Source organism: Pseudonaja textilis, chromosome 4 (assembly GCF_049901715.1).
Source record: "Pseudonaja textilis isolate UNSWEBS1 chromosome 4, rPseTex1.2, whole genome shotgun sequence".
Taxonomy (NCBI): domain Eukaryota; kingdom Metazoa; phylum Chordata; class Lepidosauria; order Squamata; family Elapidae; genus Pseudonaja; species Pseudonaja textilis.
The window spans coordinates 3956881-3974947 of NC_141993.1; the positions used below are offsets into that span (position 1 = coordinate 3956881).

General features: G+C 39.0%; 1 protein-coding gene across 2 annotated transcripts in view; it reads right to left on the bottom strand.

Annotated features, from left to right (window-relative positions):
* Positions 1 to 1830: 1830 nt before the first annotated feature.
* The window catches only part of NRG3 (neuregulin 3), a 408983-nt gene continuing 392746 nt past the window's right edge, over positions 1831 to 18067 (bottom strand). Inside the window, exons 8-9 of one of the 2 annotated variants that reach the window (XM_087932150.1) lie at positions 12377 to 12547; positions 1831 to 5193 (exon numbers count right to left, since the gene is read on the bottom strand). In XM_087932150.1, the coding sequence (XP_087788276.1) occupies positions 4686 to 5193; positions 12377 to 12547 (679 nt within the window). In that variant the 3' untranslated portion in view covers positions 1831 to 4685. The remainder of the gene's footprint in view (positions 5194 to 12376; positions 12548 to 18067) is intronic. The other variant, XM_087932151.1, reaches the window with a different exon arrangement.

Genomic DNA, 18067 nt, shown 5'->3' on the forward strand with positions numbered 1-18067 from the left:
TAATAGTCCCAACGTATCCCAAAACTAGTAGGTAGAATTGTCTGTTTGGAAAAAAAATGGAACATTATGGTTAATTTGAGTTTTGTACATTACCAAGAGATGAGTAAAGAGCTACATGGGCAGAGATTTTTTTTTTTCATAGTTCCTCTCCATGCTTTATTTTCTTCTAATTTCAGAACTCCATCATTTAGAGAAGAACTGAGCTTTTCTCCAGAAGCCAGAAGAGAGAAATCCATATGGGAGTTCCCTCCGCCAGATTATCCTTTCCTCAGCCTTCATCTGATCTATTCTATGATCCTTTGGTTTATCTTGAATACTGCCAAGGCCTTGAAAACAAAAATTAAAATCTGTTAGAAAGAGTAGAATAGGGCTACAGAATCCTGCACCAACATAAATTGATAGAATTTGCAAATTAATTATCCTTACTCTAACTTAAACTCTCTTTATTTATTTTATCAGTTGCCAAAAGAGCAATTCATTCATTCATCCCAACATTCAATTTCTATGCTGCCTATCTCACCTGGTGATAATAGATAGACATCTTTCTGGGTGGGGTTGTCTTTGTGAGAGAATGCAGTTGCTTTATTAAAAGAACCACATGCTCAGGCAAATGAGTTGCAATGCCTCTAAATGAATTTTTATCCATCTATCTCAGGACTCTGTACTCCACATTCAATTGTTGCAACAGCTGCCAGCATCATCACAACTGCAATTTCTGCAAATATATCCATAAAATCCCAAATGATGGCTCAACAATATAAACTATAGGAAACGGGAGATATTTTATAGTCCCTGCTAGTGTTGTGCATGGCCAAAAGGGGTGGACCTCTCTTCTTCTGCTTTTATCATTTATCAGGTAGTTTTGATCTCACTATGGGACCCTTTGTGTATTCTCTCAACCCTTTCATAGGGTGGATAAGGCACAGCATAATTCCTCTGGATTTTGTGTGCAGCAGATGTATATAATAAAATGCACTATCTCCGTAATTAAAATGTCAAACCAGAGTAGAAAAATTATTCAGAGTCTAAGCGGGAAAATACATCAGAGAACAGAAATGTAGTCCAGATTAAAGATGTCCTAGATCTGAACATCTTTCAGATTTCGCCTTAATTGAATTGAGAAGATGAAGTTACATTCTTAGCAAATAACTACATTAGTCTTCATGTGGTTAATATTAACGTCTCTCTATTCAAACATGCTAAAAACAGAATAGAACAGATAACATATAACAGTCACACATCCTTAGTTGGATACAGAGAGCATTGCTAACACAAATGGAAGATTTCCCACCTTTTTAGGTCTTCAACTCTCAGGTCAGTTCAAAACAAAAGCCAAAATTAAACCAAAAGGGGAAAAAAAACCAATAATTGGACCATTAATACATTGCTGGTCTAAATTTGCTGCATTCAAGAAAAGTAAAATGGTGTTACATTTTAAGACAGGCTTAGCCTACAACAGAGAATCCCTTCTCCAACAGAAATCCTTCAATGTGTTTCCAAAATATTTTTTTATATATAGCTGGGATGCAAAAAATGTTTTATGTGTCCATTCTTAGGCATCCCAGCCAATTCAATATTTGTTGTCAAGAGAAACCTTAAGAATTACCCAGCCTGAAGAGGACCCCTGCTTTTAGATGCAGAATATTAGAAAGATCATTCTTCTTGTTTTGTGGGAATATCAGGTCTGGTACAAATTTGCCCTCCAATGTGGCTTTATTGAAAACACATGTTTAAGATTTCAGCTTTAGAAAGTTGTGTAAACAAGATACTTCTGTCAACATTGGAAAGGGAGAAAACAAGTGGTTTGTGCACTCCTCTGTTTTTTTAAAAAAATATATAGTCTTGTAGGAAAGGGCTGTGGAACTGGGAGAAAAAATAAAGCATACTTTTCAACATCTTTATATCCAGTTAATTTCAGAAGAGTGCAAATGTTGCTATCTTCGGATTCAGGTTGGAAACGGAACGGTGGTATTAGGAGACTCCACTTATAGAGAAAACATGGAATAATGCTAACACAATTTATTCCCCCCCACCAATGCTCTGGCTTTGAAATGTTTAATGGATTTTATTTACGTTGGGCATGTATTTTAAAATATATGATTCTGCATTAAAGAGAGCAGATAGATGATAGATAGATAGATAGATAGATAGATAGATAGATAGATAGATAGATAGACAGATGATAGATAGATCGATAACCGTTGGACAAGCTGTTTCTTTAAAAACAAAATTAAAAAAGTACTAATACATAGGCTGTTACTGAACACAACTTCTTTATTCTGATGCCGTAGTGTGGTTTCTGGTTAAATAAAAACAATACAAAATAAATTTCAAGTGCTTAAGAAAACCCCAAATTATCTTTTAAAAAATAAAATAAGGACTTGATCCTGTGCTCACCCAGAAATCCCCTCAAACCAATGAACACTTTTCTCTAAAACCACTTTGGCTCAGCAAAATGCACAATGTGTATAATTAGCACCCAACTATAGATTGATGCTAATGGGCCCATTAAGGTGTGGGGGTACCACTAATGTCCACTTTTTAAGTCTTTAAGGGCAAATCAGAATGATGGATCTGGACTTTACAATTTGCAGAGAGTACATAACCCTCCTGTGCTTTCATAATCTCAGAAGTTAAATTAGTGTGAGGCCTCTATGGGGAAATGTGTCAATTCTTCTAAGGACTTGGCAAAGGAGAAAAGAAAATAGGAAGTGTATTTCTTGTTTTTGACATCAAGTTTTTGACATCTCTAAGTTATGCCCCCAAAACCATATATTTCCACCACATATTAATGCCTGAAAACTTCAAACGTATACAAGAGGCTGTGAAGTTTGCGGAAAAGTCCACAGAAGTTAATCCATTTTCTTGGATCCCATGAAATTCCTCATGAGGGCAATCAGGAATAATGTGGGAAAATTAAGCCTTACTTTTTGACATGTCCAAAGAAGCTTTGGATTATGTCCGAAGTTGGCACTAACAGGAATATTGGAAATGGAACTGACAGTTGTAAATATATGTTTAATAGAGAAACCAATTGGATCCTTTAGTTCTCAGGTAAGAACTAAAAAACAGATAATGCATATATTTGAACAATTTCCTTGGAGTTCACAGGTCACGTTCAGGAACAACATGGTAATAATAGCATACCTTTCCTGGAAAATAATGTAGTTTAAGGGACATTCTTAATTTTTTAAAAAAGTCATAATAAATATAACCTACATATTTGCCATGTTTTACCTTCCTTCCAAAGGATATAGATTTTAAATTTAAAGAGTGAAATAAACAATCTCAGAATAATATTCCCAAGAAGTAGGTAAGATAAAATACTTTTGCAACTTAAATAGACTTCTTTTGAATTAAGCTTTCCGGACAAGGTGAAAGACGACCAAAGAAAAGAAAAATCTATTGTAAGACAGTCTTACTCAGTCTGCCATCGACTCACAAATTCAAAAAAAAGAAAAAAAAACTTTCATTGTACTGGTTTAGTTTGGGGAATTGCAAACACAAGTGATCTGGTTAGAAAAGGGAGTTGTAAAATATTTATATTTGCTAGAGTATTAGAATGTGAATCTTGACATGGCAATAAACAGTGAAAGTCATACAGGAGAAAAGTCTATTTGCATTAATGAAAGGGAAGGAACCTTCTCTGGAGGAATGTTGCTAGCCTTATGTAAAAGCACTTTGGGATTTTCTTAAAATTTTAAGAAAAAAGTCCCTCGCAAAAGACAAAATGAAAACCCTTTCCAAATTCCCTTCACCCTCCCCCTCATAATAAATTTAATTAACCCAGGCAAATAGTTTATTACTTGCAAAAATGTTCCTCTTACGATGTTTAGTTTTTTCACTTAAGCCAATGTTCTGATGTTCTCCTTCAGATATAATGGTTGGCTTGATCATCATCTCCCAGATAACATGGCTAGCTAGGGGTGCGGGGAGAGGTATCAATCATAGAATCTGGGGAAGTTTGGACAAAACAACACGGAGTTGTATGTCACTGATTTTATCACTTGTATTTCTTTTCATATTACAAATTTGTGGCCTAAGACTTAGGGTTAAGCAACCCAGTTTGCTGTAGATCTGGAGAATGAAGGAGTGAAATTATACCTGGGGAACTTTGAAGATTTGGATTACAAGTCATTAATTCCTTCTCAGAAAACCTTTTAGATAAAATGCTCCAAAACCATTTTAGTGGGGATTTAGTGAGATTTAGTGCACTGTAGTATGGTTTCATTTAGGTGAAAACATGCCACTAACAGTTCAGTCAATAAAGTCGTGGAGAATATATGGGCTTGGAAAGAACAACTGAAGAAGAGAGATGGGCAGAAGTGAAAGAACGGGACAAAGGGCAGAAAGAAAACCAACCAGAATAATAATAATAATAATAATAATAATAATAATAATAATAATAATAATAATAATAATAATAATAATAATAATAAAACAGAACTTCTAGTTAAGGGTCATACAACAGGGTAACTCTTTCTGTTAAAAAAATATTTTGTTAAAAAACACTGAGATGAGGGCGATAGACTATTTGGTTTCTTCTAAGTAGATGTTCTTAAATTAATGCATATAAATAATTTGTAATTTCCTCTCTCTCCTGTTTAGCAAAGCTTCAAATGCACAGAACCATACAGCCCCCTCCCCCCATCTTACCCTCCCACCCATCCCCCCCAGGGTCAAAGTCACTTGATCGATGCCAAGTCTCTTTTTGATTCACTTTTTAAGACAAAATGTGCCTCCTCTCGCTCTGATTTTGCCACTGGGCTCATGGGGAGAAAAACCGTGTTTCCACTCCTACTGTTCTCTGCCTTGACCTTGGAAGGGTCAAAATTGTCTGACCTCCTTGCATCGGTCAGAATTCGGATCTGTTCCTGGACAGTTTCTAACAATAGTTTCACTTCTTGTTGTTCTGCAATAAGACAGCTGCTGGCTCGGGCACTCAAGTTGACCATTTCGGTGGAATAAGAGTTCTTGCACCACTTGATGCCTGTGATGTCCGAAATGTTTTGAGTCTGCCTGCAGGCTTCATCTAAGCCCACCGAAGGGATGATGGGAACAGAATTGGCTCTTGGTGATGAGTAGCCCCCCATGTTTCTTGGAGCCGCACTCTTGAAATAAGAGCTTGTTTCTCTTGAAGGCAATTGCATATTTATTGAAGCGTTCTGTGGTGTTTTTGAACCAGGAGATAACCTAAGGAGGAAAATACATGAGAATCATTCATTTATAAGAGACAAGAAGTCAACACATCAGGTGCTTTGCTGTTAGAACATCATGCAATCATAGGAGGAAAGAGACCTTGGAAGCCTTCTGGAGAGGAGTCCTTACAGCATCCCTGAAAAATGGCTGTTCAATTTCTTCTTGAAAACCTCCAGCAATGGAGCACCCACAACTCCTGGAAGCAAGCTGTTCCATTGATTAATTGTTCTCACTACCAATTGAATTTCCCTCTGAGGCACTTCCATCTGTTGTTTCTTGTCTTGTCCTCATTCTTTGGGGAATAAGACAATCTTCTCTTGTCTGTGACTGCCCCTCAAGTACTGAAGACTGCTATCGTGTCATTCCTAAACCTCCTTTTCATTAGACTAAACATACTTCATTCCCTCATCTGTTCACTGTATGATTTAGCCTCCAGACCCTTCCTTATCTTGGTTCCTCTTCTCTGTACTCTTTCTAGAATCTTAGCATCTTTTTTTTTATAACAGGATGACCAAAACTGGACACAATATTCTGTATGTGGCATCACTGGAGCAGTCTGGAGGGGTACTGTCACTTCTTGTGGTCTTGCTGTTATCCATCTGTTGTTGTAGCTCAGGATTGTGTTGGCTTTTTGGGGCATACTACTGGCTAATACTTAAGTGATTGTCCACTAGGACATCTAGATCCCTCTAACTGTTGAGCCAGGTACCACCTATCCTATACCTTCATGTCATTCTATCACTTTGACTTCAGCAGCCTTTCTATGCTTACTGGAAAATTTCTTGGCTGTTCTCATTTCCAAATGTCCTTTAATTACCATAGCCCATTGATATTTTGAAATAGGACAGTCCAATTCCATATTCCAAATTGTGAATTAACCATGTCTCTTAACATACTGAAAGTGAAAATTTCTCTAGATTCAGAAAATAAATCTAGATTCAGCAACAAGGGGTTTTAATGGTACATGTTGTCACTCAGCAATCTTACATTATCCAAGTTATTGTTGTGAAACATTTAAAAGTTTTAATTAGCAATGAGCTGGACCAAAATGTTAATGTCTATTTTCTCCATTAATTCCAGAAGAATGGTTTGTCAGCAATCTTCAGGGTCGGATTATCTTATGATGTCAAGTTTTCCTGCGATCAGATCCGACGCACCTTCTCAACAGATTCCAAAATATGTTTTAAAGCTTTTGATATGGGTAAAGCAACTGAGTTATGAGTAAAATAAGAACCAAGGCCCTGCTAAACTATTAAAGGGAAAAGATAATAACTTTCCAGGGGAGTCCATAATGGTTTTTGAAATAAATTGCTTGAGTTCCAGGAAGCAATAAAGGTCAAAATATAAGCCTGATGGTGTAATTGAAAAAATATGTTTAGGGCCTGTTCTATGTTGACACCTTTTGATTTAATATTCATAAGGTTGTAAATAGTGCATTGGGAAAAGAAATAAGGGTCAAAGATGTGAATGTGATGTTAAATTATATTCCAGAAATTTGGAATCTATTAAGGCATGAAGAATTGTAAATGCATTGTCTGTGAGCCTCAGCTAAGAGGATTGTTTTTCTCTGGTGGAAAGACTCTAGGGTATTTGATCTAAGAGAAACTGAGCTTCAGTGCGTACATGATTCTTCTTCTTTCTTTTTATTACGCATTTAACATCTAAGCAAAGAAATTAAAAATTAATTCTAGGACAACCAAAATGGCTTGCAAACAGGATTCCTTAAGGAGTATCTCCTTATATCAAGTAGGGTACATAGATACTAGGTATATATTACTATTTTAAACAACTGGATGAGAGAAATATGTCTAGTCTATACAGGTAGTCCTCACTTAATGACTGGTTGCTCAGCAACTGTTCAAAGTTACAATAACCTCTCCAAAGGTTAATGACCCAGTTCCAGAGATCCAATGACTGCACACCACCCTAGTGATCACCTGGATCACCTGTGTGGCTGGTTGCAGTGTGAGGTGGTCACATGACTATGATGTAGGATGTTTTTGCCAGTTTCTGGCCATTTCAGCTGGCTTCTGGCAAAAAACACTCATGATAATACATTCATTCATTTAACAATTACAATCTCCACATATCAACTGCCACACACACACACACACACACACACACACAAATCCACACCAAAACCTCACAACATCAGGGCCGGTCACATGGGTGCCTCAACTTATGACAGTCAAGACTTATGACAGAAAGTCTGGGTTTCATTACCGTCAGAAGTCAAAGGATTGCCCAATAAGCATGCCATCTTTGCTGTTAAGGTTTTGTGCTTTTTCATTCAAGATTATTTAAAAAAGACTGTTTTTAATTAGGTAGACTTAACTATTGTATAGATTATTAAATCCATCAGTTCTGGGCTGTAAAAATCTGTACAACCATTAGAGGACCACAAGACATTAGGATGTTATCTATCTTGGCTTTTAACTAGTGAGCGCCATGATTTTTATCTGGTAGATCCAGATAGAGGACCTACTAGAGGCGTCCTTTTACAGGGAAAATAGTACATATCCCAGGATATCCACAATCTTGTAGGAGAAGCAGATAGCTCTGGACTTTGATGCCGTGGAGTGTAGCTGATGCTCATCCATCCAGCAGCATCTCAAGCAGTCTGGTTGAGCAGAGAGATGCCAAGAAAACATTGAACAAGCCAATGTAGTATAACCAACATTATGTTGGACCTATTCTGGAGGCCACCAAGCTCAGTCATTAGTGAGTGAATTAGTGATTAGTGCCAGATACATTTTTCTTGTGAAATATCTCCTGTGATGGTTTGGTTTAGGCTGCATTACTGGAGGACATTTGTTAAGGTAATGAAGATTTAATAGCTGACCAGCTGTTGTAAGGCTGTTGTAAATGTTATTTCCCTACAATCCTCCAGACTTGTAGCTCTGATTGTTCAGGGCATAGAGAGTTGTGGGCAGTTTTCAAATATTCATTCAGGCTAAAGGAATACTTGTAGGTTCAAGGATTCTCCTGTATTTTTAACCAGGCCTCAAAAATATTGCGTGATGCTGACTTTCCAAGGCCACCCACTTTTCAGCTGCATGTCATGTGTCCTTACTCCGTGGGCGCCATCATGCCACCTGCGTGTTTGATCTAAGGAATGTGCTAAATAGATGCATACATCATTTCTTGCCCATGTGCTGCCAAGTCTCTGCTGGCTTGTATCCTCACACTTGCCTCTTTGCTGGAGGCAGCCTGTAGGCCTTTCTGCCTGCCATGTGATGACAATCCAGCTGGTTTTGACCAAAATGGCCCAATGAATGGCTATGAATGTCTCATCTTACTCCTTTTGTAGCTTCCAGGCTGCACACCTGCCCCATCTGGCATAGTTACTCAACTCTGAATGGTTCTTTCACAAATGCCAGACTCTGGAGCAGCTCTGTTCCTATTTGCCAAGCTTTCTCCACTTGGCAGCTTCACTCATTTCAGAAACTTTTTCTGTGCCAAGTAGCCTGCACCAACCTAGGTTTCTTTCTGGGGTTCCTATCTTGCCTGCTTACACTTGTCTTCTCAAGAACCATTTCGGGGAAACTTTGGAAGACACGGAACCATGCCAGTCAACATGCCTACATGTCTGGTATTGATCTGCCTTAAATTATTTCTGAGGAAACAAATTCCTTTTGCAAGGAGATCTTATTTCTCTCTTACACAGAACAATGTCATCAGTGCACAACCTCATGGCTTTATGTTCCACCAAGGATTGGCCTCATCTGCATGATTGCAACGAGAGGTGATGTTTAAAGAAGCCATGCCAACGTTGGCAGTTTAGAAAGCCATCCCTTAGAGCAGGAGCCTCCAACCTTGGCAACTCTAAGTTGTAGACTTCAACTTCCAGAGTTCCCCAGCCAGTCATGCTGGCTGGAGAATTCTGGGAGTTGAAATCCACAGCTCTTAAAGTTGCCGAGGTTGGAGGCTCCTGCCTTAGAGAGCAGAAGACATGGGACATTATGATTTTGGAAACCTTGGGCAGGTTGATTAACAATTTTCTACTGTAGGTCTTTTTAAGCCACTGTGTCTTCAGAATATGTAAAACTAAGGTTTTACTTTGAATCGGTTGTTATCATTTTTGTTTTTAAAGTTGGAACACAGGGATGATATTTTCTGCATTGGTTCAGTATGTCAAATTTACAGAATCTTTCTTCGATGGTTAGGAGGTTGTTGTGGTCGAATGCTAACTGGATTTTCCCAGGAGAGAAAGAATGCATTTTGTAGTAGCAAAAGCAGGAGTGGGACTCAAAATTTTTAACCACCGGTTCTGTGGCCATGGCTTAGGTGGTGGGTGTGGCTTGGTGGTCATGTGACTGGGTGGACATGTCTTGGTGGTCATGTTATTGGCTGGGTGTGGTCAACTCTATATCACTCACATCGAGGCACACATCTCCCCGCCTGGCCTCTCATGACTGTGGGGATGCTCCAACAGTCGTAAGTGTGAAAAATGGTCATTAGTCATTTTTTTCAGTGCCATTGTAACTTTAAATGGTCACTCCACACAAAGTACCAGCAAAGGAGGTGAAAAAAACTCCAGAGAAGTTCCTGAGACAGGAAGTCTAGTCCTGCCAAGAATGTAATGAGAGTTAATGGAGAGGCAGTTTCTGTAAGCAACACCAGAATGTTTCCTTCCTGCCTTCCTTACAGGATTAGGGCAGTAATTTCTTCTAACCACTGGTTCTCTGAACTGCTTAGAATGTTAGCAACTGGTCCTAGGGAATAGGTGCGAACTGGTAGAATCCCACCCCTGAGCAAAAGGCAGCAGAGTTTGGATAGTTTGGGTGGGAGGAAGAGGGAGAAGACAGTTCCTCCCTAATCATTCCCAAAGTGTGCATTTCATGGTGCAAGTAGTTGGGTTTAGTTTTTCAAGATATCTCTCTAGAGGTGAGGAACAATAAAGGAAACCCCTCAGAAACAGTGGTGTCAAACTCCAGGCCCAGGGGCCAGATTTGGCCCACAGGGTGCTTAGATCTGGCCCGTGGGGCTGCCTTGGAAAAAGTGAAGGACCGGCCCATGGTGCCTCTGCCAGCAAAAATCAGAACTCGGGAGGGCCACCCTGAGCTCCGTTTTCATTGGCAGAGGGTTGCAGGAGGCCATCACAGCTGAAAACAGAGCTTGGGAGCCCATTTTTGCTAGCAGAGCACTTGGGCCACCACAGGCACCCCCCCACACAAGTGATGTTGAGCTGGTCATGCCCACCCTGGCCCCCTGAGGTCAAACACAACTCTGGTGCAGCCCTCAATGAAATTGAGTTTGATATCCCTGCCTCAGAAGAACCTCAATGTGCCTCTCTAGGCTTTGGGAAACCAGAGAGTCCTTCACTCATCCTGCTGGTGTTTTCAGTGTGAGGTCCCCTGTCATGTAGGCCACTCTAGCTGCTATTGTGCCCTATTCCCCTACAAACAAAGAAGTTGTAGGGTTTTTTATTCTTCCATTCATTTATCCTAGAGTTGAAGTTTTTTTTTTTTCCAAAGTGGAGTGGCTCAAATTTAATTCTTCCATCCAGATTCCAAGGCACAATTCTAAATGGAACCATAGACTTTCCAATCTGCCTCATTTCTTGTCTTTCTCTATCATGGGCAGGCCATGGAAAACCTTGGTCCTTCCAAACCTAGTTGACCTCCTGCAAGGAGAAATGTTTGCTGTTAGGAGTACAATTCCAGTAAGTTTCTTCATTCGGTGTTGTCAGTTTTCATGTGTAACACTGCAGCCACTACCAATCTAAATGCCAGCCAGGGTCTGAATTTGAACTCATACCTTCTCTCTGCCATGCACATCAGCAGGTCTGCTTGAAAGGTAGAGAAAAAAACATTGTTCTTTGAAAAGGGAAAAGTCTGAACTGCAGGCCAAGGGACCATAGCCATGTTGGGCATCTCCCAAGCAGCTCTTACAAAGAACTATAGAGTTACTACAGAGATTGAGGAAGGTCTGTGGAAAAGAGACAGAGGATTTAGGTTAAATTTTGGGACAACTGCTTGCTTTGTTCTTCAGGTAGAGGCCACTGAAACTTGAATACTTGCATTATGCTGAGATTTCCTAATTGAAAATAGATTTATCTGGACAACCGCAGTCAATTTTTGAGATAAGTGGTTCCAATTACTATGACTAACAACAACAAAAGATCAAAGAGAAACCTCAGTGCCTCACCAAAATCAACAACCTGGAGATTAATATTAATCAGTGATTGTCTATTGATCTACTTTCCAGAACATTTTCTATCTAGAGTCATGTTTTTAAACTTCTACATAAATTAGAGCAAATGAATTCCAAGATCCTAATGAGTGTGATTAATTCTACTCATATACTCACATGCTCTATTCTGAACCACACTTTGAACTGCAGATTTCTTAATGGGAGTATCTAATTTTGGGACTTTGTTCTTAGTTTTTTTAATTTTTGTTTTGTTTTTCTGCATAACATCTTGCCTGGTAAAAAGCTTTGTGGCCCTTTCTTGATCCTGATAATGAAATTGCCTAACCATATTTTTTAGTGTGCAAATACTAATTTTAACTTATAATTTTATAAGGGATGCAGTAGCTCAATGGCTAAGTCGCTGAGCTTGTCAATCAGAAAGGTCAGCAGTTCGAATCCCTAGCACTGCGTAATGGAGTGAGCTCCCGTTCCTTGTCCCAGCTTCTGCCAACCTGGCAGTTCAAAAACATGAAAAAAAATGCAAGTAGAAAAATGGGGACCATCTTTGGTGGGAAGGGAACAGTGTTCCATGCACCTTCAAAGGTGTTTAGTCATGCTGGCTGCATGACCACGGAGACGTCTTTGGACAGCTCTGGCTCTTTGGCTTTGTAACGGAGATGAGCAGCGCCCCCTAGAGCCGGAAACAATTGGCACAGATGTACGAGGGGAACCTTTACCTTTTAAGTACTAATTTAGTGGATTAAACTTTTACTAAAATCTCTGAGTAAGGTGAGCAGTTCAGAAATATGAAATGTAAATAAAATTAATAAAATAGAGCATCACAGATTCAGTCCCACTAAAGTTTGCAAACTGAGTCTAAACACAATTAAGTTTGAATTGAGTCCATCATGGATACTGTTTGAAGAGAGTTCAAATTTACATTAGGATTTCATTAAAAAGTATTCTTTCTTTTATTTCCACGTGCCTTCCTTCAGTATAATTCTCAATAGTAGACCGGTTTGTCTCATCTTCTCCTACTTACACTTGAGAAGGTCCCATATCCTGATCTGAGATCTTGGACTCTTCTAGTTGTTGGTATGCTGGTCCTGTAATGCCATTGAATCTACCCCGTGGCAAAGGAGGAGTCCTTCGAAAGGCATTTCTGTGCAACATTCCAGGTTGCTGACCTGCATTGCAACACGAAGAAAAATTCCTAGGAACAGAAAGGGAGAAACCATCAGAGTTCAGCTCTTGGAAGGAAAGTTGTACTACATCAGTAACACAGAACATAGAATAATAGGGTTGGAAGGTACCTCCGAGGTGTTAGTTCAACTCCCCACTCAAGGCAGGAGCTCTTATACCATCCGGTTCAAATGGTTTTCCAGTCTAATTTTGAAAACCTCCAGTGAGGGAGTAACGATAACTTCTGGAGGCAAATTGTTCCACTGGTTAATCATTCTCACTATCCGGAAATTTCTCCTTACTTCTAAATTGGATCCCTCTCTAGCAAGCTTTACTTCTTGTCTTGTCTTCACAAGAAGTCCATTAAGTAACCCTTACTTAATGGAGTAGAGATAACAATGCATCAACTTTAACCTTGGCCAAATAAACCAATTTTGTATTTCTTCTTTTTATTTCTAACAGTCTTAATCTTTCTTTCTTTCTTTCTTTCTTTCTTTCTTTCTTTCTTTCTTTCTTTCTTTCTTTCTTTCTTTCTTTCTTTCTTTCTTTCTTTCTTTCCTTCCTTCCTTCCTTCCTTCCTTCCTTCCTTCCTTCCTTCCTTCCTTCCTTCCTTCCTTCCTTCCTTCCTTTCCTTCCTTCCTTCCTTCCTTCCTTCCTTCCTTCCTTTCCAATGTAACTTTTTATCCATGTCTTTCTTGTAACCTGTCATTCATAAACCCACTTTCAACTCAGTCTTGAGGTGGGCTGCACAACCAGTTCTCTGGTGTGAGTGTGCATGTGCTTGTTTCACTTGCACACACCCCTTTGGGTCAGAAATCAAGTTTCAAACATGCAGCTAATCAACTCAGGCAGCTCTGGTGGCGTGAAACTCAGGGGTGGCGTGAAACTCAGTTGGGCAATGTGGACGGGGGGAATGAGTCATAAAATTAGTTATATATGGAAAGGACAAGGACAGGTGGGCAAGCCCAGCCAGTGATCGCAACTAAGGGTTCACACAGAAGTGGTCTTCAGCTGGTTCAGACCAGTTCTGGAGAAGCGGTAATGGAACTTTTGAGTCATTCAGAGAATCGGCCAATCCCACCTCTGACTGGCCTTGCCAACCCCATCTCTTCTCTGCCTCCCATCGAGTCCCAGATGATCGTCTGGGTCTCCTTTGGTTGCCCTGCATAGGAGAATGACCAGGCAGCAGCCCAGCCCATGTTCTCAGACAGAACTTGTTTCCATGCCACATCTTTTAGAAGTCTATTCATCGAGGCAGATGTTTCTGTTGACACTATTAAAATTAAGTGCTGAGTTCATTGTTCAAAAATATCCTCCAATATGTCAGAATGTTTTGCTTTGCCCTGTAATTGTAAATCAAATCGAAATCTTCTTTTCCTTTTAATTGTAATCTTTAGTTCCCTCTACTGTCCAGATTTTTAAATTGTATCTTTTAAAAAAAACACCATTTTCCCATGAGAAAAATTCTTTATAATTAATTCCAAAATTTTATTTCAAACTTATCTGGACTCTTTGTCTGTTTGTAAGTTTCTAAAATCAAAGTTTCAAGCACGCTTTTGCAATGTATTAAAAAAAAAAAAGTTCTTAAACTTTTAGTGAACACTTTCCTTTCTTTGAAATAAATTCACCTGGTGCTATAACACTTTTTGATTCCAAGGATTCCTAATATCTGAAACACAATTAACTTGTAATTTCTAAAAGTGATTAGAACAGCAAGTATGTGAACTTGAGCAAGTGTCCTTTCAAAGATACTAACCATGCGGTGAGCAAAATATCTCCCAGAGTTCTAAGCCCACCATAGATCTCTATCCTGTTGTCTTCTCATGAGGAGCAACTGTCTGGGACATTTGTGGGCAATCTCAGCTCTTTTCTTTGTCTGGGGAGGAAGGGCTGATTTACCAGCTCTTACTTTAATTTTAATCATCTCCCAAGGAGAGCAACACATTTTAGTACATCAGTCCTCCATTTCTTCCTCTGGAAGTCCCCTTTTAAAAAACCTTCTGGATTTTTTTTCTTTTCCTTTTAGTTTAATTTGTATTATGTTTATCAAAAATTTAAAAGCCTCACAACATCAGATAAACTTACGTAATTCCTTCAATGATCAATGGTCACTTATAATTTTCAAAAACTTCTCAGACTTTCTGTAAGTGATTTGCTTAATAGATATTCAAAACTCTGCTTCGGGAACACTGGATGCTCATAATTCTAACGTTTGCACTTCCAGTTTCTGTGTAAGATTTTAAAAATGCTGTAAGTCAGCAATAAATCAAGATGTGTTTCAAAAGTGCTGTATGTCACTCAGTGATGATGCAGGACCAAAATATGAAATCAGGCAGATGAGTAATATATCACCTATGTGTAACACTCATAATCTAATAGCGTAAAGTAATTTTAAGGAGCTACATGATGAAGAACATCAACTTTAGGTTTATTAATCACTATATTTGGAAGCCTATTCCCCATCTCTCCCCACTTTGATTTATTAAATATCTGATTTGTAAAATGTACAAAAGCAAGCTTATAAATCACCTCAGGCTCAAATCTCTTTAACTCAAATCTGTTTATACATTACAAGGCTAACATTATGACTATGATGTAGCACATGCAGTGGATAGGCTGTTGACTTGAATTTCAAGTCCCAGTTCAACTTTGGAACTCAACTTTCTGCCCATTATTCGCTACCTAAATCCGACTTATTATAGAGGGCTGTTACTATGGGAAGAAAGTAGGGGGGGAAATGTGTGTTGCTTTGTTTTCTTGGAGAAAAGCAAAATAATAACCACAATAATTAGATGCAATCCACAATGTTAACTAACTTAAAGCAATGCTCAGAGAAAAGCATTGGAAGCCTTATGCCTCATCGTTAAGCCCTGCTTGTTCTTCCTCATCTACCTTTCTTCAGCACAGGTGGATTCATTCCATGTGCAGAAATCCACTCAAGGGCTAGAAAAGCAGATCAGAATATGCTGTAGCAGATGACCAAGCTGAGCCTGAGGGAGAGGCTCAAATGCTTCATCAGTTTGTAGTCCCTACAATCCTGTAAGAGACCCATGTCCAGCCTCTTCCCCCTAAAAAATCCAATGACTCTTATCTGGCACCAACTGGCCTTGATCAGATTCGTGTGTCTAGGTATCATGGAATAAACTCGTACTGATCTTGAACTCTGTCCTGAGCCTGATACAGGTGGCTATGATGTGCTTCATGTGGGGCTTGGAAAGGGTCTGATTAAACATGGCAGAAGAAAGTAAGAAAGAAAGAAAGGAAGGAGGGAAGGAAGAAAGGAAGGAAGGAAGGAAGGAGGGAAGGAAGGAAGGAAAAATGTCTAATTAAACATGGCAGAAAAAGTAATGAAAGAAAGAAAGAGAAAGAAAGAAAGAGGGAGGGAAGGGAGGAAGAGAATACAAATGGGAGGGAGGGAAGAAAAAAGAAAAGAAAGGAAGAAAGAAAAAAGAAGGACAGAAAGAAGGAAGGAAAGAAGGAAAGAGGGAGGGAGGAAGGGAACAAAAATGGAAGGAAAGAAGGGAAGGAGGGAGGGAAGAAAGAAGGAAAGAAAGAAAAGAAGAAAGAAAGAAGGAAGGAAGGAAGGAAGGAAGGAAAGAAAGAAAGAAAGAAAGAAAGAAAGAAAGAAAGAAAGAAAGAAAGAAAGAAAGAAAGAAAGAAAGAGACTGCACTATCTCCAAATTGCCTCCAGGCACAATTTAATGTGTTTAATATTAACTGTTAAAGCTCAAACCTGGCAGCTTCTTCCACAAAGACCTTTCCTGTGGTTTATATCATCATCATGTCCTTCCAAGAGGCTTCCATTGCTAGAAATTCAACCAACTAGTGTAAAGAATATGATCCTAAGAGGCATATGTTTTCCCCCATGATTTATCAAAATGCTAAAAATGTATTTCTTTCACCAAACTTTGTTAAGAGTTCAAATTTAATGATTCTATTTTTTTAAAAAAAAGCTTCTCATTTTTACCCTCAAAAGGACTGGGTAAAAGGTAGAAAACAAATGAATGAGTAAACAAGGAGTTTACACGTGTAGAAACTACAATATTTCAAAATATCATTAACTGATTGTGAACTTTGCGTCATTTTAAAAGACTGGAATTTGCCTAAGCAATGGATAAATATCAGGAATCACGAACGGCACATAGTATATTTCATAAAATAAATTTCTGAAGGATAATAAATTCTGTCCATACTCATAAAAAGTCTGTTTTAATTTAAGAATCCTGTAAAAACAAAATATAAACTTTATGCAGACACTAACTCCATTTTGGGGTGTCTATGGAGATTCTCCATCATCCAGGTCATGCTTGTCCCAAAGGTGCTTTTTCAAGAGGCAACTGGACTTCCTTGTATCTTTTGAAGACATTTCATTTCTCATCCAAGAAGCTTCTCCAGCTCTGACTGGATGGTGGGGAAGGGAAGGATTTATAGAGCCATCTAGGTCCAAATTGAGCCGCCCTCTCTCAACAGAAGGGAAGAGACACAACCTCATCTACCTCCAGACTACAACACAGCTCCTTCCACCAGTTCCAAGAAGACTCCCCAGCTATTTGCACCACTCAGGTGACCCTGAGGACACAGATAAATCCCCAGGTGGCCTCAACGCCCCTCTAAAACATGGGCGTCAAACTCGTTGTGTCACATTGCCATCACATGATGTTTCACCATGTTGTTTTTCCACTTGCAGAGATGGGGTGGATGTGGCCTGCGCATGATGCATCCGGCCTGCAGGCCATCAATTTGACATCCTTGCTCTTAAAGGATGCAAATGACCAGCTGTCTGCAAGGAATATAAATCCTTCCATTCCCCACCATCCAGTCAGAGATGAAGAAGCTCCTTGGATGCAAAGCGAACCTTCTCCAAGGAAAAGAAAAGTCCAGTTGCCTCTTGAAAAAACACCTTTGGGTCAAATTTTGGATGTGGTACAAATGCACACACTGAATCACTGCACTGAAGACTCAGAATGCTTCCCAGTTTGAATTAAATTCTGTGTCAAGTCTCCTTTTATGATGTAGAGTTATTTTATACATCAAAATGTGCTTAAATAGGCATTCTTCCACAGAAGGAATTAAGCATACTTTCTCATAAAATACCATTGCAGCAGCTAGCATATTCAAAGCTAATTCACTATACTTCCTTAGAATATATATGGCTTTGTACATTTTAGTTAAAATGTCATAGATTGAGAAGGGAATTCAACTGTTAAGATTCAACAATTTCTGCACCACCGTATATGAGGGAATTATCCAAACTGAATGTTATTTATCCAGCAACATTTGGAAAATGAACTATTACGTTTACAGCTAGGGTAGGACTAAGGTAATACGCCAACAACAGAACATCTTTTTATGGATTTTCTCTGTAAATATAGCATGAGGGTTAAATTAATACTCTTCTTTCACTGAAATGCCCATTCTTGCATATCTATCATCTAAGTGCTACATCAGTTCAATCCGACACTTTCTGAATGTGTGAATCACACTTCACCAACAATTGATCAGCTGATGCTGTAAGCCACACATTATACAATTTTCAGTCAAGTCTTCCCAA